We start from the raw sequence: 27,095 nt of genomic DNA on the forward strand, positions 1-27,095 counted from the left end.
CCAGCCTCCTGCTTTTCAGTCCTCAGGTGCCTGGGGATCGCGACCCGGGTCGTGTCCAACTTTAACTCAGCCCATGACACGGACAGGAACCTGAGCGTGGACAAATACGTGGACTCCTTCGGGCGGACCCTGGAGGACCTGACAGAAGACAGCATGTGGTGGGTCCTCGTCCCCCTGGGTCCCCAACCCAGCCCAGCCCAAGGACTCCCTGACCCTGTCGGCAGGAAGGAGAGGCACCTTCAGGGGTGACCCAGAGGCCAAAGGGGGGACTCAAGATCTGAGTGCCTTGAACCCTAGTTCCCCATCCAGGGGACTCTGAGCCTTCCCCTAGATTCCTGTGACTTGGGGATGAGGACCGAGATTCCCTCTGCGTCCTGGCCCCTGTGTCACGCCCCTGCCTCTGTCAGCTGCCTGCGTGCCATGTGTGTGTCTCAGGTGGGAGGCAACCTCCCTCCTCAGCTGCGACAAGACTCTTCCCCGAGAGCTTTGGACAATTCATTTTAATTTAATGTTTTTAATAGGAAATACACGCATGTGCGTTCACGCTCAAACTGTACAAAATGGGCCACCCGCCAGGTTCCAGCCTCCCGTCCTCCTCACGGAGCCAACATGGCGACTCGCTTCCCGCGTCTCTTCAGAGGGAGGCTCTACAGACACAAGAACATACACGCTCAGTCTTCTCACTGCCCGCTTTTTACCCACTTAGTATCGGCACCAGAGTGCAATACTGTTCATCTTGCTCGTGCATTTCGCAGTTTTAAAATAAAATTGGGCGGCGGCGGGGGGGCCCCTGGGTGGCTCAGTAGGTCAAGCCTCCGACTCTTGATTTTGGCTCAGGTCATGATCTCACACTTCGGGAGACTGAGCCCCGAGTCAGGTCCCACCCTGATGGCGTGGAACTGTGTCTGCAGTAGGCATGGAGCCTACTTGGGATTCTCGCTCTCCGCCCCTCCCCCGCATGCACACTCTCGAGGTCTCTGCCCTCATTCTTTCTCTCTGCCTCCCTTCTCCCCTTTCCTTCTCCTGTTGGCTCCCCTCATCCCCTCTCCCTGCAGGAGAACCACCACCGCCACCACCACCACCAACAACAAGTTTTTCTTCACACAGAATGGACATTTTGGTGCCGGGGCCCCTGTCAATTCACAGGTTATCAATCTTTCCCCAAATGCCTATCCAGATATTCTCCCGGAGATCACTACCTCCTTAAGAGGAATGCTGAGGTCAGCTCTAAAGATGCCAAGACAGGCAACCCGGGGTTTCTCCCTCCTGCTTCCTTACTGCGTGACCTTGGGCAAATGATGTCACTTTGCTTTGCTGGTCTCATAGTCCCATCTTTGACACGGGAAACTTAAAGTCTGAACTCCTTACCAAGACCTACAGAGCTCTGCGTAATCTGAATCCTACCTGCCCCTCATGCTGGCTGTAGCCTAGAGATACGTACCTTCTTGGGGTTTTTTTGTTTTGGGGTTTTTTTGGGGGGGGTGGTTGGTTAGTTTTTGTTTTTTTTGTGTGTTTTTTTTTTTTTAGAGAGAGTGTGAGTGGGGGAGAGGGGCAGAGGGAGAGAGAGAATCTTAAGCAGGCTGCACACTCAGCACAGAGCCCGATGCGGGGCTCGATCCCATGACCCTGGGACCATGACACCAAAATCAAGAGTCAGACGCCGAGCCAGCTGAGCCACCCAGGTACCCCATACTTACATGCTTTCTGTTCCTTGAATACACAACGCCTTTTCTGGTCTCAGAGTCTTTGCACATGCTGTTCCTTCCCCCTGGAACACTGTTCCCTTCACTCTTCGGACGGCTAAGCCTTTCTTATTTAAGCCTCACCTTAGACGTCATTTTCCTAGAGCAGGTCTCCAGCAGTTACTCTCTACTCAGGTCTCTCTCTTTCTTCACAGTATTTATTGTTACTTGCATTTGTTTTATTTATAGCTGCTTCCTTCTTTTTGGTGCCTCCCCCTCCTTCTCCTTTGTTAGAACGTAAGCTGCATGAGGGCAAGATCTTCTGTGTTGTCTGTGATTGTATTCCTGATACCTTGAACAACAGTTTCATATATATATGTCATATATATATATATGTATACGCACACACATATATATACATCTACGTACATACATACATATACTTACAAATGGAATATATATATACATGCATATATACACACATACATACATTTATACATACAGATCGTATATAGAACTGTTCATCAACATGGTGCACTGAATGTTTCGTAAGATTCAGCCACAGTACTGCGGAGTTTGGGCCCAGGGCCTGGCTCACAGTAGAAACTTGCCATCCTATGGGCCTCTGTCTCACTGAAGGCCACCCTGCCCCATCCTCTCTCTGTGGCAGGAATTTCCATGTCTGGAATGAGAGTTGGTTTGCCCGTCAGGACCTGGGCCCCTCTTACAATGGCTGGCAGGTTCTGGACGCCACCCCCCAGGAGGAGAGCGAAGGTAGGGGCTCAGCCGGGCGGGTCCCAGACCCCCGCTTTGCCTCGCCCATTCCGCTCACGCTCATCCCTCCTGCCCAGGCGTGTTCCGGTGCGGCCCAGCCTCGGTCACCGCCATCCGCGAGGGGGACGTGCACCTGGCCCACGACGGCCCCTTTGTGTTTGCGGAGGTCAATGCGGACTATGTCACCTGGCTGTGGCACGAGGATGAGAGCCGGGAGCGGGTATACTCGGACACAAAGAAGATCGGGAGGTGCATTAGCACCAAGGCCGTGGGCAGCGACTCCCGTGTGGACATCACGAGCTTCTACAAGTATCCGGAAGGTAAGGACAATATGGCGGCCTCGAGAGCTTTATTCGGCGCCGTGTCTGTGCGTTGAGCCGAGTGCCTTTAGCTTCTATTAACAGCTTCCTCCGTGTATAAGTAGAAGGCTTCCCACATCTAATAATAAAAGCTACATTTCATTGACCACTTACTCTGCCAGGCACTGTGTTAGGTATATTCCCCCATGATCATAAATACTAATAATGGTGATGATAGCAGCAGGTATTATTTATTGAACACGTGGGCTACACAGCACCAGGCATAGTTTAAAATAATAACAGTAATGATAGCAGCTTCAGTTTACCATCTGCCAAGAATTCTAGTGAATTCTAGAAATTCACAGATTGCTGGTTACTGGTTTCCTGAAGAGCCTCTGCTCGTCGGGGTACAAGAAGACAACAGGCGTATTTTCTTAATAGCCAACTCCGGCTATACACGTTTCCAGTCACTCTTTCCCGTGGGATAACAGGTCTCTTACCAATGCCATGATCCGATCCAAATATGGCCCGCCAATTCTGCTCATTAAAACAATGTGATTTGAATAACGAGCGACTCTGTCTCTCTCCGCTCCCCTGAGTGCAAGCCAGTTTCCCCCCGGGAGGCTGCTCTCCAGGAGGGGGCACTGGGCTCTCTGGACACCTGCACCCCTCCCTCGTCTACTCCCCAGCATAGCGGTCTGCAGCTCTAGTCGCACACTGGAATCACCGAGGGCGCTGTGGTTCGTTGTGTAGATGAAACAGCTCCTGGTTTGAGCAGGATTCCGGAGCTCGGCAGTCTGGGCTGTCTCGGCTGGATGGTGCACCTGCTCCCTGTGGAGTCGGCTGGAATCTTGCTGTGTCTGGGGCCTTGGATGGGTCCGCCGGGCAGCCTGGTCTTGCCTCCCCCCTGCCGTGGCCTCTCCTGACCCAATAGGCCAACCCTGGCTCGTTCAGGAAGGGGCGGGATTCCCAGAGGGGGAGAATGAAGGCTGCGAGGTGTCTAGAGGCCTCGCTCAGAATTTGCATCGTGCCACTTCTGCCGTATTCTGTTGGTCAAAGCCGTTCTCAAGGCCGCCCCAGCTCCAGGCGGAGGGGAGCAGACTCCACCTTTTGGTGGTAAGAGTTACAATGAAAGTATTATGGCCATTTTAATCTATCGCTGCAGCCCAGACTGCGTATGCCCTGCCCAAAGGAATCACAGCGCCCAGAGGGTGTGGCCCAGACACCAGGACTTTTTAAAGCTCTTGAGGTGATCCCCCGGCACAGCTGATGTTGAGAACACAGTGTGGGTCTTCTAGAGTGTTAGGCCGAGGGGGAGGAGGAGGAGGGGAGGAGGAGGAGGAGAGAGGAGAGCAGATGTCTTTGACTGTACTGGGCAGGCAAGGATTCCCTGCCCCTGGGTGAGTGTGCCCTGCCCCCCCCCCCCCCCCCCCCCGTTCACTCTCTCTGCTTGAGGGCAGGTGGTGGCTCCAGGACAACCTGGGCCATCGGGACCCGCTTCCGGGCCCTACCCTCCCCCGCCAGGCACTGCCGATCTCTGGAGACATTTGGCCCCCACTTTCAGCAGATGCCCCCCGACCACACTGGTAGTCACACGGCTTCCCTCTGCTGCACAGCGGCTTTTGACCGCAGGTTCTGCAGGGCCTTTACTCAAAAGCGGGTGAGAGAGAGGCCTTGGCACGCCGTCCTCCCCCTGCCAAGGCCGTCAGTTCTCCGCTGCTTGTTCGGTCAGCAACGCAGGATCCGCACACCTCTCCCGTGGGGACGCAGTGCCGGCTTCCCCTTCCTGTAGTCAACCCCGATCTTTCCCAGCCAGCACCCCCAAACCCTCACACCGATTCTTGTAAACACCCCTGCGTCCTCACGCACACCAATGTTCTGTCGGTCCCTTCCCTAGGAGCGGGGCACTTCCTTCGCTCTTGATGACCTCCGCCCCCGCAGGCCCCTTCCTGCTGTCTCAGGGTGCTGTGGACGGGGCGGGAGGTGGCGAGGCCTCCTCTGAACTGGCGCTTCTCTCGTTAAGCTCTGCGGGTTGATGTCTGGTCCCCTCCGCTGGGAGCATCGGGAGCTTAGGGCACGGAGTCTTGGAAGTCTTTTGTCCTAAACTCTCGCCATGGCCACGGGACAAATCGCCATCATGTAGCAGGTGACAGCGGTCACCATCACTGAGCGCCTGCCAAGGCCCGGCCGCCTTCACATGTTATTTAGTTATTGTATTTAACAAGTGCTTGTAAAGTGCTCGCGTGAGCTTGTGGGGTAGACGTTGGCACAGCGTCCAGTCTAAACACGGGTGCAGTAAAGGAAGTGGATTCAGCCAAGGGGCGTGGCTAGCAAACGGGGAGTCCGGCTCCAGAGCCCACGCTCTTGGGGTACATCTTCTGGCCACTGTCTTGTCGCATCTACTACTGATCGACCGCCTACGGTGGGTCAAGTGGCTTCACGTCTAGGCTGGTAATAATAATAATCACACCAAGAGCGTCTGAAACGTGTGACGCATGGTGGTAACCGGTGCCCATGCACTATCTTATTTAATATTCATAAAAATGCCATTTTACAGATACTCAAACCGAGGCACAGCTTGGTGAAGTCACCTCCCCAAGTGGCCCAAACCTCGAAAGAGCGGGGATTCTAACGAGATGTCTAATCTCAGGACCTCTGACTCTCTCTCCCCGCCCCCCGGGGCTAGACCGCCCCTCTCTTCCATGAGTGCCCACAATATTCTGTATACCTGCTAAGCTCTTTCCTATGTGCTGGAAAGAGAGTGCCTCCTGACTGCCGGGCATAATTCAGAGGCAGGAAACAGAGAGAAGAGCCCAGAGAACTCGCTACACGGTGAGCCGATAGTGTGAGGACCGCACAGGGTGGTCAGCACTGTGTTGGGGAGGCCAGAAGGCTGAAGGAGCACAGAGGAGGGAGTCCTGACTCAGCCAGAGGGGAAGTGTCCGGAAAGGCATTCCAGGGGAAGAGAGGCTAAAGGCAACAAGTCTTAACCAGGAGAAGAAGGGCTGGGAAAGCATTCTGCCTCCTGATTCCAGACTCCCTGTAAGTAGTGCTGTTCATCCAAGCCATGGGCTTGGGCAGCCCATTCTGGAGGTGGGACGCCAGGGACTCGGGCCCGCCTGCTCGCTCTGTCTACTGAAGCAGGACACACACAATAGGGCACAAAGATTCAGAGCTCCTGGATGTAGTGTGCTTTGCTCGTACCCCCGAGCCAGCCCAGATGCTGAGCCACGAGAGAGCAAGCCCTTCAAGCCAAGGAAACCATACGTGCAAATAACACACTGACTGTCCTCACGTATTAGGCGGCTTTAGATAAAATGGACAAATTCCTCCAGGAATCGCCAAAACCACCTCAAGAAGAAATAGAAGTTCTGAATGGGTGTGTAACAAGCAAAGCGACTGAATTAGTAACCCAGAACCTCCTACAAAGAAAAGACCAGGTCCAGATGATGTCACTGGTGAATTCTACCAAACACTGAAAGCATAAATATCAATGCTTCAAACGTTTTTCGAAAAAAAAATAGAAGAGGAGTGAACACTTCCCAATTCATTCATCCTGATAGCAAAACCAGACGACGACATCACAAGAAAACTAGAGATAATACTCCTTAAGAATGTAGAAGCAAAACTCATCAACAGAAATGCTAACAAACTGAATCCAGCAACATTATAAAAAGGATTACATGTCACAACCAAGTAGGATTTATCCCAGAAATACAGGGTGGTTTTCACCTTGAAAATTAATTAATAAAATACACCATATCAATAGAAAGAAGAAAAAGGATGAGGGCTACATGATCATCTCAATATAATCAGAAAAGGTATTTGACAAAATCCAGCACCCCTTTGTGATGAAACAACTTGACAAATTAAGAACAGAAGCGAATTTCTGAGCCTGATAAAAAGCCATCTATAAAAAAACCATAGCTCACACCGTATTTGTGGATTCCATTTCCTGTGGGAAAATAGTAGGGAGGTTCTTTATAACATTAAATTTATGATGTAAAATAGAGTCATCATATGACCCAGCAATTCCACTTCTGGATAGGTACCCAAAAGAAGGGAAAGCAGGAACTCTAAGAGATATTTCACTCATGTTCGTAGCAGTGTTATTCACAGGGGCCAAAAGGTACAAGCACCCCAATGTCTGTTGACAGCTGAATGCATAAACAAAAGGTGGTACTTACATACAATGCAATATTATTGAGCCTTTAAAAGGAAGGTATTTCTGACACGTGCTACAACATGGGTGAACTTCAAAGACATGACGCTAAGTGAAATGAGCCCGTCCCAAACGTACCGACAAATACTGTGACTCTGCTTCTATAAGGCACCTAGAGTAGTCGAATTCATAAAGACAGAGAATAGAATAGTAGTTGCCAGGGGCTGGGCAGAGGAGGGAATGAGGAGTTTCATTATTTAATAGATACAGGGTTTCTGTTTTGCAAGATGAAAAGAGTTATGCAGATGGATGGTCGTGATGATTGCACAAGGAGAGGAATGTACTTAATGCCACTGAAGTGTCCACTTATTAAGATGGTAAATGTTATGTTATATATAACTCACCACAGTTTTAAAAAATAAAAAGAAGGAAGGAAGAAAGGAAGGGAGGGAGGGCGGGCGGAAGGGAGCGAGGGAGGAAGGGAGGGAGGGAAGAAGGGAAGGAGGAAGGAAGGAAAGGGGAGAGGGGAAAGAAAAAGAAATAGACGAATTTTCAGATTGGAAAGGAAGAAATAAAACTACCTCTGTTTGCACGTGGCATGATCTTGTCTATATAAAATCCTAAGGTATCCAGTAAAAAGCTCTAAGAACCAAAAACTAAGTTCAGCAGGATTGTGGAATACAATATCAATTTACAAAAATTAATCGTATTTCTGGACACTAACAATGTATAATCTGAAAGTGAAAGGAAGAAAACAGATCCATTTACAATAGCATCAAAAAGACCAAAATACTTAGGAGTAAATTTCACAAAAGAAGAGCAGAGTTGAGACGCTGAAAACTACAAAACACTGTTGAAAGACATCAAAGACCTAAATAAATGGAAAGACCTCTCATTTTTATGGCATGAAAAATGGCGATGACCCAAAACTGATCTACAGACTCCGTGTAATCCCGATCAAAGTTCCAGGTGAGTTTTGTTGGGTTTTTTTTTTCCAAATCTGACAAGCTGATCCTAAAATTCATTTGCGAATGCAAAGGACCCAAGATAGCCAAAACAATTGAAAAAGAAAAACAAAGTTGGAAGGCTCACACTTCCCAAATTCAAAACTTACTGTAAATATACGATCACTCAGACAGTATGGTTCTGGCATAAAAATGAACATATGGGTCAACGGAGCAGAACTGAGAGTCCAGAAATAAACCTTAAAAATTATGCTCAATTGATTTGGACAAGGGTGCCGTGACAATTCAGGGGGTAAAGAGTACGAGCAATCTGCAACAAATGATGCTGGGACCACTGATTATCCACATGCAAATACAAGTAAAGTTGGCCTCCGGCATCACACCATACTTGAAAATGAACTCAAGTGGACCGCAGACCTACATGTAAGAGCTAAAAGTATAAACTTTTTTTTTTAATGTTTATTTATTTTTAAGAGAGAGACAGACAGACAGCGCTTGAACGGGGAATGGGCAGACAGCGAGGGAGACACAGAATCCGAAGCAGGCTCTAGGCTCTGAGCTGTCAGCACAGAGCCCGATGCAGGGCTCGAACTCACGAGCCGTGAGATCATGACCTGAGCCGAAGTCGGACGCTTAACCGACTGAGCCACTCAGGCGTTCCTAAAAGTATAAGCTTTTAAAGGAAAACATGAGTTAATCTTCATGATCTTGGGGTAAACAAAGCCTTTTTAGTTAAGACATCAAGAGCACAAGTGACAACAGAAACAGATGATAAATGGGACTTCATCAAAATTAAAAACGTGTGCTACAAATTATAGTTTTCCAAAAAATGGAAAGATAGCCCAGAGAAGAGGAGAAAATATTTGCAAATCATGTACCCAATAAGGGTACCTATATCTGGAATATATAAATAACTCTTACAACTCAATAATAAAAGAACAAATAATCCAATTTTTTGAAAATGGGCAAAGGATTTGAATAGATGTTTCTCCAAGGATGATATACAAATGGCCAATAAGCACATGAAAAGATGCTTGACGTCATTAGTCACTAGGTAAACGCAAACCAAAACCACAACGTACCATTTCATACCCGCTAGGACTGCAATTATCAAAAACAGACAATGAGTGTCGGTGAGCTTATGGAAAAGTGAGCCACTCGTACATTGCTGGTGGGGATGTACAATGGTGCAACCACCTCGGAAAACGGTTTGACAGTTCCTCAAAATGTTAAATGCAGAGTTGCCATTCCCAGCAGATGCGCTTCTAGGTACATACCCAAGAGACATGAAAACAAACATCCACACAAAAAACCTGGACGTGAACATTCATAGCAACATTATTCAAAATAGCTAAAGAGTGGAAACAACCCAAATATCCATCAATGGATAAACAAAATGTGGTATATCTATACAATGGAATATTATTCAGCAATGAAAAGGAACCAAGTACTGATACACGCAATGACACGGACGAACTTGGAAAACATTACGTTATGTTTAAAAAGCCAGTCACAGGGGCACCTGGGTGGCCCAGTCGGCTAAGTGTCTGACTTTGGCTCACGTCCTGACCCCACAGTTTGTGGGTTTGAGCCCCGTGTCGGGCTCTGTGCTGACAGCTCAGAGACCGGAACCTCCTTCAGATTCTGTGTCTCCTTCTCTCTCTGCCCCTCCCCCACTCACACGCTCTCTCTCAAAAATAAATAAACATTAAAAAAAATTTTTTTGGAAGCCAGTCCCAAAAGAGCACACATTGTATGGCTCCCTTTATGTGAACTGTCCAGAATAGGTAAATTAGAAATCAGACTAGCAGTTGCCTAGGACTGGGCTCAATGGGGGCAGAGTTGGGAGCCCCCATTAATGGTTATGGAGTTTCTTTTTGAGGTGATGAAATGTCCTAAAATTAGATTGTGGGGATAAGTGGAGGACTCTGTGAACATACTAAAAGCATTGAATTGTATTCTTTAAATGGGTGAATTTTGAAGTTGACGGAATTATCTCTGAGGAAGGCTGTTCTTGAGTGGCAGAGAAGGCCTCCCTGAGAAAGTGACATTAGAATCTTTGGCAGGGAAATGAAACATTTTATAGTAAAAAATATATTGGGACTATATTACAGGGTAGAGTGTAACATTCACACACATTTCAATATTGAAACGTGAGATGTTAAAGAACCTTTGGATCCACATGGGTCCCTTCAAGCGGAGGTCACATAGGATCAAGGCACTTGGAAGAAGTTGCTTGGGAGGAAGCATGGTGGGAGACCACCCACCACAGGTTTCTTTCAAGTGGGGAAGTGGAGCCATCAAAGCCGGATTTGGGGGTGCTCAGGGCGGCAAAAGGACTGGAGTCAGGGTAGAGCCTACATTCCCAGGAAGGGAGGGAACATTCTGGAACACAGCGCTTTGTGCCTTGCCTGTGAGCCTCTTGTCTCCACTTTACAGATGGGAACACTGAGGCTAGGAAGGGCTAAGTAATAATAATCGCAATACAAGTCCACAGCATCTGCTGGCAAACTGGCCCCATGGTGAGGCAATCTTGAGTTTAATTATTTTGAGAGAGAGAGGGAGAGAGAACAAGCGGGGGAGGGGCAGAGAGACGGGGAGACAGAGGATCCAAAGTGGCCTCTCTGCTGTCAGCACAGAGCACATCGTGGAGCTCGGACTCCTGAACTGCGAGATCATGACCCGAGCTGAAGTCTGCCGCTCAAACGACTGAGCCATCCAGGCGCCCCTGGTGAGGCAATGTATATGGGGGTCTGAGGAGAAAAGACGGCAGATTCTAGAGATCCATGAGGGTGCTCCGCAGGACTGGGTGACTGATCCACTGTGGGAGGGGAAGGTCTGGGAAGAGCCAAGGATGCGGCCAGTTTCTGGCTTGTCCACTGGGGGAATGCCACTGGGCAGAAAGAAGATGGCAGGTTCGGTTGGGTTTGGGGCACCTGTGGGACATCATGCAGTGGAGACGGGAGGGCTCCAGTTGGACGTATTGGTGTGGAGGTCAAAAGACAAGTCCGTGCTAGCAACCGGGCAGGTGGGAGATCAGGGGTCCTGACCTTGCCCGTCGCCTTGTAGACAGCACCGAGAGTGCATCAGGCCAGTGGGGATTATAGGTGGGACCGTGGAGAACCCCAAAGTACATCCCCACCGGGGAGGGGGGGTGGGGGCAGCCATTACCCACCTGTAGACTGTTATATTATATTATATTATGTTATATTATATTATATTATATTCACTCACACATATGTGTATATATACACACACATACATATATGTACATATACATATACATACATACGTATATATATCCTTACCTATAAAACATAAAATAATATAATAATGAATAAAAATAAATAACAATAAAATAAAAATAATATAAGTAAATAATAAATAAATGAACAAATAAACATATATATGTGTGTGTGTATATATATACACACATATATATACACATATATATACACATATATATGTGTGTATATACACATATATATATATCCTTACCTATAAAATATAAAATAATATAATAATGAATAAATGAATAAAATGAATACATATGTATATACACATATATATATTGTGTATATACACATATATATCCTTACCTATAAAATATAAAATAATAATGAATAAAAATAAATAATAACAATAAAATAAAAATAATACAAGTTAATAATAAATAAATGAACAAATAAACATATATGTGTGTATATATATATACACACATATATATACACACATATATATACACACATATATATACACACATATATATGTGTGCATATACACATATATATCCTTACCTATAAAATATAAAATAATATAATAATGAATAAAAATAAATAACAATAAAATAAAAATAATAAGTAAATAATAAATAAATGAACAAATAAACATATATATGTGTGTATATATATATACACACATATATATACACACATACACATATGTGTATATATACACACATACATATATGTACATATACATACATACATATACATACATATATATCCTTACCTATGAAATATAAAATAATATAATAATGAATAAATGAATAAAATGAATACATATATATACACATATATATATGTGTGTATATACACATATATATATCCTTACCTATAAAATATAAAATAATACAATAATGAATAAAAATAAATAACAATAAAATAAAAATAATACAAGTAAATAATAAATAAATGAACAAATAAACATATATATGTGTGTATATATTTACACACTATATATACACACATATATATATCCTTACCTATAAAATATAAAATAATATAATAATGAATACAAATAAATAATAACAATAAAATAAAAATAATATAAGTAAATAATAAATAAATGAACAAATAAACATATATATATGTGTATATATATATACACACATATATACGCATATATATACACATATATATGTGTGTATATACACATATATATATCCTTACCTATAAAATATAAAATAATATAATAATGAATAAAAATAAATAATGACAATAAAATAAAAATAATACAAGTAAATAATAAATGAACAAATAAACATATGTGTGTGTGTTTATATATACACACACATATATATACACATATATATACACATACACATATGTGTATGTATACACACATACATATATGTACATATACATACATACATATACATATACATACATACGTATATATATCCTTACCTATAAAATATAAAATAATATAATAATGAATAAAGTGAATACATATATATACACATATATATATGTGTGTATATACACACATATATATATCCTTACCTATAAAATATAAAATAATATAATAATGGATAAAAATAAATAATAACAATAAAATAAAAATAATATAAGTAAATAATAAATAAATAGATAAATATATATGTGTATATATATTTATGTGTGTGTATATACACATACATATATATCTCGTTACCTATAAAACAGGGATGATAGCAGTACCGACCTCGTCGGGGAGAATACATCATCTAGAACTGTAGAACCCGGCACATCATAGCAAGTGTACAAAAGCGTCAGCTATCTGCGTCACGAGTCTTCCGAACCAGTTGTCAGGGAAGCCGCGAACCTGCACTTTTGTGCGAAATTTCCCGATCTGAAGTTGTTGGCGACTGACTTGAAACGTATTCAAATGGTCCCAGAACCGAACACAGGGCACCTGGCTGAGGTGCGCCTCTGGCTCCTGGGCTGTCAGTCTGTAAACGGTGGCTTTCTCTGGAGAGGAAGGGAAATGGGCAGAGACGGCCCCGGGGGCCCCGGGACGGGGTGGGGGGAGGAGGAGAGGGGTGCCCGCCTCACCTTGCACGATGCCTGCAGGATCCCGGAAGGAGAGGCAGGTGTACCGCAAGGCCGTGAGGAAGCTGTTCGGTGTGGAAGCCTCCGGGAGGAGGAGCCGGGTCCGCAGGGCCGGCGGCCGTGGTCTTTGGCGGGAGGACCTCCTGGAGCCCGCCACCAAGCCCAGCATCACCGGCAAGTTCAAGATGCTGGAGCCGCCCATGCTGGGCCACGACCTGAGACTGGCCCTGTGCTTGGCCAACCTCACCTCCCGAGCCCAGAGGGTCCGAGTCAACCTGAGCGGCGCCACCATTCTCTACACCCGCAGGCCGGTGGCGGAGATCCTGCACGAATCCCATACGGTGCGGCTGGGGCCCGAAGAAGGTAGGAAGGCCGCCGCTCCGCTCGGTGGGAACCCCTTACTGGGGGGACCGGGGCGGGAGTTGGGGGGACGGGGCGGGACTTCCCAGCATCCTGCTCCATTCCCAGGAAACATGGGCATGCTTCTGGCCATTTGTTCAGTGCCTGCCTCTCGTCCCCACTTGGCGGGTGAGAAAACTGAGCTCAGAGGGGCTAAGTAATGGGACTAATAATAAAAGCCCCTGACCGTCTGGTGACAAACGTATGAAGAAGAGGGGATCGCAGTTCATGTGAATATTGACACCCCGAGTAAATACCTGCTGGGAGCGTTTCACGACATAGGCCCCGTGTTACCTTTCTAACATCCAACTTATTCTGGAGCCCGTCTGGCTACAAGAGTCCTGTGTGAGAGGCGTGGACCAGTAAGAAATGGCTGCCACCAGGTCGCAGGTGCAAGGGTCTGTCCCGAGAATTCTGCACACATGAGCCAGCATCCCTACAACCCTTCTCTGTCCTCACTCCTCCCTTCCCTCCCCTCCTGCTCTTCCCCCTCCCTCTCCCCCCTCTCTCACCCCTCCCCCTCTACCCTCTCCCTTCCCCCACCCCTCTCCCTCTCCTCCCTCACATGACATTCTGAACTCTCAGGATTCAATTAAAGAAAGAAACTGCTCCCCTGGGCCCGTTTCTGGGGAAGCTTGTGTGTTTTGACTGAGTGAAAACACGTAGAGGAGATGTCACGCACCTTTTCACGTTTTTGCTTTTTGTTTTTCACGAAACCCAAGTAACACAATAACACTGCATAAGGAAATATTAACAGACACTTTCTCCTCGGTTTTCTTTTCTTTTTTTTTTTCATATTAAAAGTAGTATATACTAGGGGCGCCCGGGTGGCTCTGTCGGTTGAGCATCCGACTTCAGCTCAGGTCATGATCTCACGGTCCATGAGTTCGAGCCCCGCGTCGGGCTCTGTGCTGACAGCTCAGAGCCTGGAGCCTGTTTCAGATTCTGTGTCTCCCTCTCTCTCTGCCCCTCCCCTGTTTATGCTTTGTCTCTCTCTGTCTCAAAAATAAATAAATATATAAAAAAAAGTAGTATATATTCATTAAGGATTTCGAGAGCACAGAGAAAGGTCACCCGTGATGTTTTCCTTCCATATTTTTAATTCCTCTTGCCTTTTGCGAAACAGCTCTAATTAAACTGTGCATGCTTAATGTTCATTAGTGCTTTCCACATCACATTGTTCTTTCCACATCTTTCCACTCTTTCCACATCACATTGTTCTTTAAATATTTTTATAAGCTCTTCATTCGCATCATTTTAATAGATGCATAATCTTTAAATAAATAGATAGTTCTGTGTATACGTTGCGGGATTCAAGTCACTAATATTTTGTTGCGGAGCCTTAGAATTTGCATTTCTTTTATTTTTATTTTTATTTTTAATGTTTATTTATTTTTGAGAGAGACAGACAGACAGAGCGTGAGCGGGGGAGGGACAGAGAGAGAGGGAGACACAGAATCTGAAGCAGCCTCCGGGCTCCGAGCGGTCAGCACAGAGCCCGACCCAGGGCTCCAACTCACAAACCGTGAGATCATGACCTGAGCGGAAGCCAGACGCTTAACCGACTGAGCCACCCAGGCACCCCGAATTTGCATTTCTAACAAGTTCCCAGATGATGCCAGTGCCCCTGGGTCCAGGACCACATTTTGAGAACCACCCATCTCCCACCACACAAGGAGTGAATGATGTAAAATATATCAAGCATTTGGCATAGTTCTTACAACCTAAGGAACGTGTGATTTTTTGCAGGGACTGACAGTGTTATTGATATTATTAGAAGTTGGGGATAATAATACTTGCTCATGGAATCGTTGTACGGATGGAATGAATTAGCTGATGAATGTGCTGGATCCCCAGGGCCCAGCAGCGAAGTTAGTAAAAGTCAGCTTTTCCCATCATTAATTATTGCTGTGATTGTAGTAAGGAGTCTTAGTAATGGCTTACTGGACTAAGGAAACCCATAAAACAATGTAGAATTTTGATAAATGGATCAGCATCTGGGCATTCAGGAGGCATCTACTATATGCATATGTGCTCTGGGGGAGCATGGAGTGAACCAAGTTCAAATCCTTTAAGGACACAAATCCACACGTTGAAAACTCAGATGACTTCAGGGACAATATGGAAACAGAATTACAGGAAGAGCAGTGGGGGGTGGTAGGACCTAGAGCAAGTTGGAAAGAACACATCGTACCTAAAAGAAAAAACATATGGTGGTCCAAAAAATCCAAATCCGACTGGCAATCAGCTGTGGCCTTGCTCGAACGAAGGAAATGCATAGGCAGGGTGTCTGTGGCTGGTGAGGGTCCCAGGACCATGGGAGCTCAGAAGGCAGAGGGCATGAGATCACTTGAGTGGGGTGTCCATGAAGGCTTTCCACCCCTGGTGGGGCTGACTAGGATGGGCCTTCATGGCGAGGGAGGATTTGGAGAAGCTTCAAAGAAGTTGGCCTCCTCACTGGATTGGAAGCTTGAGGCAGACCCTTGACCTCTCTCTTCTCTGCACCTGGCACATAGTAGGTGCTCAATAAACAGGGAGTGGATTCCTAATGGGAGGAATACATAATGGACTGGGGGATTTCCATCTGGAATGACTAGGGGAAGTTTAAACACACCTCCGGGAGTTCATGGAGAAATTGTGTGGTGTGAAGGTAGCCCACTGGCCTGAATTTGGATCCCACCTCATCTTGGCTCCTTGACTTACTTGCTGTCTGCTATTGGACAAGAAATTAACCTCTCTGAGCCTTAGGTGTCTTCATCTGTGAACTGGTACTAATAATGCCCATCCCAGCTTGGTGACAAGGGCCAAAGAGAGTATAACTAGGAATTGAGACTCCCGCCTCATTCTGGATCCCGTTGAAAGAAAACATTGGACCCCTAACTCCCACCTCTGCTTTCCCTTCCAGAGAAAAAGGTCCCAATCACAATAGCTTACTCTCAGTATAAGGAAGACCTGACAGAGGACAAGAAGATCCTGCTGGCTGCGATGTGCTTTGTCACCAAAGGAGAGAAGCTCCTGGTGGAGAAGGACATCACTCTGGAGGATGTCATCACCATCAAGGTGAATCCAGTCTGCACCCCCCATTCCTGGAAGTCCCCGTTCACAGCTGAGGGAGGGCATCAGAGGCCGGGGGGTTGTGCCATGAGCTCTGGCAGTGGAGAGGTGGCATGGATGCAGGGGGATAGATATAATGATGGAGCTCACTGAGGGGGTGGGAGGATGCCATGATTAATGCCCATGCCACGACCCAACCGGCGTCCCAGCCGGGCCCCATAGGTTTCCTGGGGGAGTGTGGAGGAGGAGAAGGATGACTTATGGGTGTTACCCCTCCAGGTGCTGGGCCCAGCCATGGTAGGGGTGGCGGTTGTGGTGAAAGTGACGGTGGTCAACCCCCTCCTGGAGACAGTGGAGGATTGTATGCTGATGGTGGAGGGCAGTGGCCTTCTCCAGGGACAGCTCAGCATTGAGTAAGTATCAGCCTGGGAGTGGAAGGTCCACCTTTCTTATAGGATGGTGAAGCTACCAACAGAGAGGGGTGCGGGAGATACCCTGGCCTCCCAGGAACCAGCTCACAGCCTACATCAGCCTTCATTTATGTATCCTTTCCTTCCTTCCTTCCTTCCTTCCTTCCTTCCTTCCTTCCTTCCTTCCGTCATTAGCTTAGTTGTGGAACTCATCCACTCACTCATTCCCTCATTCATTCACTTCATCTATCTGCTCAACTCAGTCTTGACTGGTTTCTTCCCCCACTCATTCACGCATGTTCTGTTCATTCATGCACTTGTTGACTTACTCTCAACCATCCACTCCTTCGTTCTTGCATCCACACGCTCACTCGTTCACATGATCCTTAATCATAATGACCTCTTCTCTGAGCCATGTGTCAACTTTGGGAACACCAAGACGAACAGATGGGGTTCTGCCTGGAGAAGTGTTCTCCTAGACAGGTGGTCCTTCAAATGAAGATACGTGTGATTTGTGTGTGCAGAGGAATGGGTCTCCAGGGTCCAGAGAATCAGGACCTTAACTGGGGATGAGGTGGAACCAGGGAAAAGCTGCAGCGGAACTGATATTTGAGCTGGGCCTTGAATGCTGACTTGAGAAGTTTTCAGGTACCAAGAAGCATGGAGGGTTTCCCAGTCAGAGGTCTCAATGGCTGGTATTGTCGGGGAGGGTCTCCTGGAAGAAGAGACACTTGATCTGGCCCTTGGTTGCGATTGGAATAGAAAGGATAACCTAGGTGGGAGGAACAGTGCGGACAAAAGCCCAGAGAGAGGAAGTGTGAGGTAAGTTCAGGGCACAGGGAGGAGACAAGCCTGGTTGGGTGGAAAGAGGTGAGAAGTGGTGGAAGGGAAAATTATGCTGGAAGCCTACTGGTGAGGCTTAAATGTCAAGTCTCAAGGTGTGTCCTTGATCCCAAGGGCTCTGGAGAGGGCAGGCCAGGTTCAGAAGGAGAGGGGGCTGATGGTCTGCCTTTCTCCCATCCCCTTTCCCCAGTGTGCCCAGCCTGGAGCCTCAGGAGAGGGCCTCGGTCCAGTTCAACATCACCCCTTCCAAGAGCGGCCCAAGGCAGCTGCAGGTGGACCTCGTCAGCCCCTACTTCCCAGACATCAAAGGCTTTGTGATCATCCACGTGGCCACAGCCAAGTGACTGGCCACCACCAGGGGCTGAGAGGGGAGGAGATGGCCCCTGGTCCCTCCCTGTCCACCTCTCTGCCTCTCTTGCGTGGGAGCCAGGAGGCCTGGGTTCCAGTCCTGCTTCGGTTTCTGCCCCACTTTGCGAACATGGGCAAGTCCCTTCTTCTCTTGGGCCTGTTTCCCCGTCTGTGAAACAAGGTGTTAGACTCAGCAATCCTTAAACTTTTGGACAACGATGGGTGACGTTGGGAGCCTCCACTCCCGTCACCCATCATCCTCATTGCCAGGAGGCTGATCAAGCATCACTGTGACCGTGGCCCACCCAGCTCTGCCACCCCTGCCCTGCCAGCCCACCATCACCCTGGCCGACCCCTAGGTTCTCCTTGCTTCCATCTCAGGTCCTCAACACTCTGACCAGATCCAGATCCAAGAATGTCCTCCCAGCGTTGAAGAGGAACCCGAAAGTGTTAGAGCTGACACCCACACATCCCTCCACACTCCCATTTTACGTAGAGGGAAGAGCCTTGTCCACAGCCATAGGGGAGCTACAGACAGAATTGGGGTCCGCGTGGGTGCCATTTACACCACCAAAGTGTTACCCCCAAAGTCATGTTCTGGAAATCATTAGATTTGAAGCAATGGGAGATGTTCCCTCAGTGAAGACCCACGACCAGCACCTGCGGACAGCAGGAGAGAGGCCATCAAGCTCGGATTGCATTTGAGGATGAAACCCCAAATCTGATCCCATCACGGTCATCAGGGGCCTCCTACCACCAGCCCAGGGGTTATTTACTTTCTGAAAATGGAAACAGTGTTAACTTTGCAAAACACCCCCAGCCGCTTACTACACACGACCGTGTTCTTGGCATCAAAACAGGACAGAGATTTCTGGAACGAGGACTGGAGTAGAGACCACCAGGACCTGAGGACAACTGCACAGGTCAGAGAAATCAGCTCGAAATGTCCCAGACAGTCAAAAGAATTACGATTAGTCACGGAATTTAAATCATCTGAACAAGAACAAAACAGGCAGTGAGACACCTCCTGAATACGGACTTCCGTGGAAACAATTTATGTAGTGAGTCTTTGCTAAAAGGGCGTCAGGCAAACACACAGACAGTGAGGGGTGGGTGATCCTTGTGACCGAGGCTTCAGTGAAGGCATTTCTCTGACGAGTCTACACAGCAGGACAGCTTAGAGAACCCAGATGCGTGGAGGACCCCCTTTCCAAGCCTAGGTTTTGGATGCTCATCCTGTCCATGTAAGAGGGGCAGCTGGAGGTTCAGAAGAGGCAGCCATTTCCTCAGGATTGAGCAGCAGGAAGGGGTACTGGGGGCTCAGTACAACAGAGCGGATCTCCCACGCTTAGTAAAAGGGACGCTCCTTTCAGCAGGGAGACCAAGATGGTCTCCCCGCCCCCAGTGGCCCCAGACACCCCATCCTTGAAGCAAGTGCCGACTGCCCATCTTCCTCAGGCTTGGCTGAACCAAGTTTCACGTCCCAGGAGGCTGACCCTCTGAGTTGGAGTGTAGGGTGCAGGACATTTAGTAAGGAATGACCTGGGGGTCAACACAGTGGAAGGGGGGGGGATGAAGCAGGATAGGCAGAGAGAGGAAGAGAGTGCTGATACTGGCCCAGTGCCAGCTGGAGACCACCCCACGGGCAGCTGTGGAGCTAACATGGCCTTTGAGAGTTGTCCTAAGTTGGGCCAAGATGGCTGGGCCTTCCTACACCTGCATCCGTCACCGATTGGCCCCCGAAGAGGTGTGACTTTTGGCAAGATAGCTCCCGACAGTGGAGGCCATCCCTGAGGGGGTTGACAGTGACGGTCATCTGCAGGCAGCACCCCCAGCAGTTGGTGCAACAAGCCGTCCACTGAAGGAAGGTCTGGACAATGTGTCGCCACGTCCACCTGCATTCTGTCCAACCCAGGGACAGAGCAGTGACAGTACAAGGTCCCTCTGCCCAGGGCGATGACTTTCCGGCCGGGGGACACAGGTATTCAATCACAGCACCTTAAAGGGTGTGAAAAGTAAAAGGAGACCTAAGAGGAAACAAGCAAACAAATCTGTAAATAAGCTAATTACATGTCCCCGAGGCGTGGGGGCTAGGATGACACCTGTCCCCATGGCGGCATCAGAGAAAGACTCCCCGAGGAAGTGGTATCCAAGCTCACATTTTAATAGTAACAAAACTAACGATTAAAAATCGAATCCGTGTTCTTACTACATGCCAGGAACTGTTTCGGGGGCTTGATGCATATGAATTTATTTAACCTTCATAACGACTCAGCGAAGGAGACACTATTATTCTCTCCATCTTCAACCTGCCTCACGGCGCAGCCAGGGCTGGGCACCTTCACTCACGCGGGCACGGGCTCTCTCCTGAGATCAGGATGGAGGGAATAAATGTTCAGACGGTCTCACAGGGGTGGAGGGGTCCTCGGGGTCCTGGGCTGTGTCCCAGCCAGGTAATTTCTGCTCTGACATAGTGGCCGCATGTTCCAGTTATCAACTGCTGTGTAACAACAAACCAGCCCGTAACTTAAGGCTTAAAATCACGACGACCGTTATTTTGCTGATGAAACTGCAGTCTGGTCAGGGCTGCGTAGGGATAGCTCATCTCTGCTTGACTTAGGGGAGCAGAGACAGCTCAAAGGCTGGGCCGGGGATGTCTGAAGGCTTATCCACTCACGTTTCTGGCCGTGGATGCTGGCTGTTGGCCAAGCACCACGCTGGGCTGTCAGCCAGGACGCCCACCTACAGCTTCTCCACGTGGCCCGGGTTTCCTCACAACAAAGTAGAAGGGCAAGCATCTCAAGAGAGTCAGACGGAAGCCATATTGCCCTTATGCCTTGGGGTTAGAGGTCATCCAGTGCCACTTCTGCCACATCCTGTTCGTCAAGGCACTTACAGAGTTCCTCCAAGTTTCAAGAGGAAATAGACCCAGCTCATGATTTAAAAAAAAAAAAAAGGTGCAAAGATTCTGGAAGAGCTTGGCGGACTGAAAATATCGCCATAGATATTTCTGGAAGGACACAATCTGCCGTGCTGTCTCGGGCTGCCTACTTCTTGACCCTCTGAAGACTCGTCGAATCCCATATTTCCCGATGTCTGCTCCGTGTCTTACTATCTTCTCCAGGTTGCCCTTAATTTCTACCCCATCCGCTTTGCTTAAGCCGACAAGGATCAGTTTCTTCCGCTTGCAGCCAAGAAGTCTGATTCATGGAGACGCTGAGGCAAAAACGACCTTGTCCTGGGACACCCCGGGAACAAAGTGAAGGCCAATGTGCCCAAAGTGTCTTGTAGCTCACTACCTTCTTGATATGGGTCAGCAGCCCTAACCTTCAGTCTCGAGATGGTAACCGACAAGGGAGATTCAGAGGCCAGTACCTTGACCCTGACCCCTCCAATAGCTTCCCCTTCACGTTATCTTTGCCTCTACCACAGGCCTAAGGGACTGTCCCCGCAAAAGATCCCTGGTCTCCTCTTCACTGGCGAGGCTTGGTGGGTTACGAGACTATTTCCCAAACCGAAGCAGGCAAGGTGGAAAAGTGGTTGTGGTAATGGGGGTGCTTGTGTGAGCCGGGGTTCTCACGAGAAACAGAACCAACGGGATGGATATATCAGACCCGTCTGCCTCCAGAATCACGGGAACCAATATTTTAATCAGCTGTACTCCTATGGACTCTCATCGAACAATCCAAACCAAATTTATTTTTAATTTACATTTACAGTCCATAAACATGAAATATTTAGATGTCAATCTAACAAAACATATGGATTTCCGTGCGGAAAACTAAAAAATACTGATGAGGGAAACGAAGGCAGATTTAAATAAATGGAGAGACATCTCTTTTTCATGAATGGGAAGATTCAGCAGAGTTAAGTCAGTTATCCCCAAATTGATATACAGGTTTAATGCAACTCCCATCAAAATCTCAGCAAGAAAACTTGATAAATTGGACTTCATCACAATTCAAAATGTGTGCGTCCGTGAGAGATCCTGTGGAAAGAATGAAAGACAAGCTACATACTGGGGGGAAAAAAACGTTTGCAAACCACGTATCTGACAGAGAACTAGAATCCAGGATACATAAAGAACTCTCAAAATCCAACAGTAAAAAGCAATCTAAGAAAATGGGCAAAAGACATAACCTTTTCGATGAAGAGGATATACAGATGGCAAAAAAAAAAAAAAAAACATGAAAGGATATTCAATATTATTAGCCACTAGGGAAATGCAAATTAAAACCACAATGAGATGTCACTATATACCGACACAATTGCTGACGTTTTAAAAAGGTGACAATGCCAAATGCTGGTAAGGAGACTCTTGATCACTCTTACCTTGCTGGAATAAATGTAAAATGTTGCAGCCACTGTGGAAAATAATTTGGTGGTTTCGGAAGGAAGGAAGGAAGGAAGGAGGGGAGGGAGGGAGGGAGGGAGGGAGGGAGGATGGAAGGAAGGAAGGAAGGAAGGAAGGAAAGAGGGAGGAATGGAGGGAGGGAGGGAGGGAGGAAGGAAGGAAGGGAGGGAGGAAGGAAGAAAAGAAGGGGGAGGAAGAAAGACGGGGAGGGAGGAATATGCCACTAAGAAACAAGCAAGCAATCGCACTCCTGGGCATTTATTCCAGGAAGTGAAACTTGTGTGCATATAAACATCTGTGCATGGATGTTTAGCAGTTTTATTTGTAGCAGCCCCAAGCTGGAAACAACCTAGATGTCCTTTCATTGCTAAGTAATTCAACAATTGGGGCGCCTCCATGGCTCAGTCGGTTAAGCGTCCGACTCTTGACTTTGGCTCAGGTCATGATCTCACGGTTTGGGAGTTCAAGCCCCACATGGGGCTCTGCACTGACAGTGCAGAGTCTGCTTGGGATTCTCTTGCTCTCTCTCTCTCCCTCTCTCTCTCTCTCTCTCTCTGCCCCTCCCCTGATTGCTCTCTCTCTCTCAAAATAAATCAATAAATAAACTTTGAAAACAAAAACAAAAAACAGTGGTCCATCTATAGCATGGAATACTACTCAGAGATAAAAAGGGATGAACAATGGATACCTACACAATCTGGAGGAATCCCCATAGAATTATGCCGAATTAAAAAAAAAAAAAGCCAATTCTAATAGGTGACACAGTATAGGATTCCATTTCTAGAACTTTCTTGAATTGACAAAATTCTAGAAAGGGAGCACAGATTAGTGGTTGCCTGAAGTTAAGGAGGACTGAAGGCGAGAGAGAGTCAATGTGGCTATAACAGGGCAACACAAGCATCCCCGTGATGATTCGAATGTGGACTCTCTGAACCCTGTCACCGCCAGTATCCTAGTTGGGATGCCGTCCTATAAATTTTGCAAGATGTTACCATTGGGGCAAACTGGCTAAAGAGTACCTGGGATCTTTCTGTGTTGTTTCTTACGACTGCACGTGAATTATTATTATCTCAAAATAAAAAGTTTAGAAAAAATTAATGGATAGAGGTTTGCTTTATTGTGTAGCATATCATCCACTCTCAAGAATGTTACCGTGTGCTTGAGAAGGAGGTGTATTCCGGGGGGCGCCTGGGGGGCTCAGTCGGTTAAAGTGTCCGACTCTCGGTTTCAGCTCAGGTCATGATCTCACGGTTCGTGGGTGAGAGCCCCACATCGGGCTCTGTGCTGGCAGCGAGGAGCCTCCCTCCTTCGGATTCTCTCTCTCTCCCTCTCTCTCTGCCCCTCCAGCTCTCTCTCTCTCAAAATACATAAACTTAACCAAAAAACAACTGTGTATTCTGTTGTTGTTGGACAGGGTGTCCTATAGATCTGTTAGGCCAGTGAATTGGTAAGAGCAGCTTTGAAGTCTTTGCTCAGAGATTGTGTGTATTGACTATTGTTGTTTTTTACCCCTGGGCGGGGCGGGGGAGAAGGGAGGTCACATTTTCCTAGCTTGTGTGTGCGTGTGTGTGTGTGTGTGTGTGTGTGTGTGTGTGTGTGCGCGCACGCGCGTTGCAGGTCTTATAATTTTTACGGGAGACCAGACATTTTACATCAGAGAATGCTCTCACATTGAATTCTGATCCCTCCCGGGAGAGGCAATTGTTACCGCTGTTTATTTGCTTCTTTGTGTCCTTGATGTGTTTGCCTGGATTCATTCTATGAAGTCTATTTCCCTTGCATTGTGTGGTGACTGATTTCTCCACTTGGAGTTTGGGGGTGTTGTTTTTGATCCTTGTTTTTAAGTCTGACTTCTTAGAGGTCATCCCTGGGTCAGCAGATTAGTCAAGAGCTTGCGCTGAAACACCTTGAGCGGCCGGGCTCCTAGTCTTTGCTAATGAATCTGTGGGTGGTTTCAGGAATGCAAAATTCGGGCAGTTTACAAGTGGGCCCCATCTTTTAAGTTCTGTGTTTACAACACCTCAGGGTCAACCAGCAGGGAACAGCTGGCCGGTGTGCCCTCTGATCTCCCTTTAGGTGCTCATAGCCTTCGGTATGACCTCAGCCTTCCAGCCCACAAGGGATTTAAGTAGGATCTTAATCAAGACCCACTCTGGCTGCCTCCTTCCCAGATATCCCTTGTTAATTTTTTTTTTAATTTTTTAATGTTTATTTATTTTTGAGAGAGAGAGAACATGAGCAGGGGAGGGGTTAGAGAGAGAGAGGAGACACAGAATCCGAAGCAGGCTCCAGGCTCTGAGCTGTCAGCAACAGAGCCCAACTTGGGCTCATACCCATGAACCATGAGCTCATGGCCTGAGCCGATGTCGGTCACCTAACCGACTAAGCCACCCAGGTGCCCCTCGTTGTTAAACTTCTGGCTGGTCTACCAGTCTGCTGCTTGCCCCAACCAGTATGGACGTCACGTCTTACGACTGTGACGTTGGCCTTGTCTGATAGTTTGCCACTGATCTTGCTGTTGGGTTTGAGATCAACCCTGAGAATGTAGTTTTCTGCCCTTTTCTACAAAAAAGTCTGGCCCTTTCACCCACAGAGCTGCAATCCTCATGACCTGCCTCGCCCCGGTAGGACCACAGAGCTGGGGGTAGGGAGACCAGCTGCTCTGAGCTGAAATGCCGTGGATTCCCGTTGGTTTTGCCGTCGTTTGCTAGATTTTCTTAAATAAATGCTTCTCAATTTGTGTCTATTTTAACGCATCCAAAACCGAATCCCTGATTCCCGTCGCCTCCCACGGCAGATGGGAACTCCCTCCTTACAGCCTTTCAGGTCAAAAACCCTTTGGAGTTATTCTTTACCCGTTTTTCCCTCTCGTCTCATGACATCCAAGGCAAATCCTGTCGGCTCCACCTTCGAAAGGTCCAGAATTCATATGCCTTTTGACTCCACCACCAAAAGCCTACTCAGATCCCAGCCGTGGCCATTTTTTGCTTAGACTATTACCGTCGCCATCCCGCTGGTTCCCCTGCCTCTGCTCCTGCTTGCCTTCTCTCCTTCCTCCCCGAGGCCATCAGGGGAGCCTTCCAAATCTAAGTCACATCTTGTCATCCCTTTGTTCACACCCCCTCCATGGGGGCCCCATCTCACACAGAGTGAAAGCAAGGGTTCTCTGGCGCCCCCTTGGCTGCTCTCTGGCTTCTCCTATCATTCTGGTACTTACCACTCCTCCAGAGCCAGAGTGAGTGGATCAGTCAGGAGCTACCATGCTGAATCTGTATGGGGAAAGTATAATATAAAGAATTAATGACTCTAACGAGGGTGGAGTAATCGGAGATTGGCTAATAAGAAATAAAGAGCCCTCCAGGGGCACCTGGGTGGCTCAGTCGGTTAAGCGTCCGACTTCGGCTCAGGTCAGGATCTCGCGGTCGTGAGTTCGAGCCCAGCGTCGGGATCTGGGCTGATGGCTCAGAGCCTGGAGCCTGCTTCTGATTCTGTGTCTTCCTCTCTCTCTGACCCTTCCCTGTTCATGCTCTGTCTCTCTCTGTCTCAAAAATAAATAAACTTAAAAAAAAGAAAAAAAAAAGAAAGAGCCCTCCAAAGAATTTAGGAATTTCATATTTAACCAGAGGCTGCTAGCCCTAGGGTGGAGAGAGCCCCAGGAAGAGCCCACTACCCCCCCCCCAACGCCCCACCCCCACCAACAAGGTCGAGATCACATCTACTGGGGAGAATATGCTATGGCTGAACATTGGCAGAGAAGTCCCTGTGGTGCTTCACTAGTGGAAGTTGCTGGAAATCTGCCCTCTCCGGGTGCAAGGGAGAGCCATTCATGGTGAGGTATCTCCCTCGAAATGCTCTTACAAAACCGCCCAAGACAGGTGCCTGGGGAGGCTGCTGGTCACGGGGTGCTTGCTGATGGCCGGTGCATTGCAGGCACCAGTGCTAACAAAGCCATCTTCCCTGCGGAAGCCTGGTGCTGCCGAGACCACCGGGGCTGTGGGAGCCGGGCCCTGGGGAAGCAATGGAAACTGCAGAAGCCCGCCGAGAGCATGCCGGAAGCGAGAAAGCAAGCCCTCTCCATCCTGCAGTGTCTCTCCGGCGCCCTCTACTGACAAAGGTGGGTTTGGAGCCGAGATGGAATAAATTTGTAACTGGGGCTGTGCCCTTCTTGACGTTTTCTGAAAAATACAGAGCGCTCCGACCTCAGTGCCTTGGCAGTCGCTGTACCACCCACCTGGAACCCTTAGGGTCCATCCCCAACCAACACCTACCAGGTTTGCTCCCTTGTTCTAACAGGTTTCTGCTCAAACTGCTCTTTATCAGAAGACGGTCCCTGACCACCCTAATGTTCACAGCACTTTGCATCTCCCTTTCTGATTTGTTTTCCTCCATAGCAATTGTTACCATTGGACATAATTTACTTACATGTTTATTATTTAGTGTCCATCTCCCTCTTGGAGAATGTAAGTCCATCAAGTACAGAGAATTCTCCTATT

The 27,095-nt window shown here is 47.6% G+C and overlaps 1 protein-coding gene across 1 annotated transcript in view; it reads left to right on the forward strand.

The window, feature by feature from the left end:
- Positions 1 to 18,244, forward strand: part of TGM6 (transglutaminase 6) — a 36,711-nt gene extending 18,467 nt beyond the window's left edge. The window contains exons 7-13 of the mRNA XM_047069162.1: positions 20 to 158; positions 2,353 to 2,456; positions 2,534 to 2,776; positions 13,216 to 13,557; positions 16,499 to 16,653; positions 16,927 to 17,060; positions 18,091 to 18,244. Coding sequence (XP_046925118.1) covers positions 20 to 158; positions 2,353 to 2,456; positions 2,534 to 2,776; positions 13,216 to 13,557; positions 16,499 to 16,653; positions 16,927 to 17,060; positions 18,091 to 18,244 — 1,271 coding nt within the window. The remainder of the gene's footprint in view (positions 1 to 19; positions 159 to 2,352; positions 2,457 to 2,533; positions 2,777 to 13,215; positions 13,558 to 16,498; positions 16,654 to 16,926; positions 17,061 to 18,090) is intronic.
- Positions 18,245 to 27,095: the final 8,851 nt, after the last annotated feature.

Source organism: Lynx rufus, unplaced genomic scaffold (assembly GCF_022079265.1).
Source record: "Lynx rufus isolate CCGP_SWC_20201006 ecotype Redwood Valley unplaced genomic scaffold, mLynRuf1.p SCAF_8, whole genome shotgun sequence".
In the NCBI taxonomy this organism is placed as follows: Eukaryota; Metazoa; Chordata; class Mammalia; order Carnivora; family Felidae; genus Lynx; species Lynx rufus.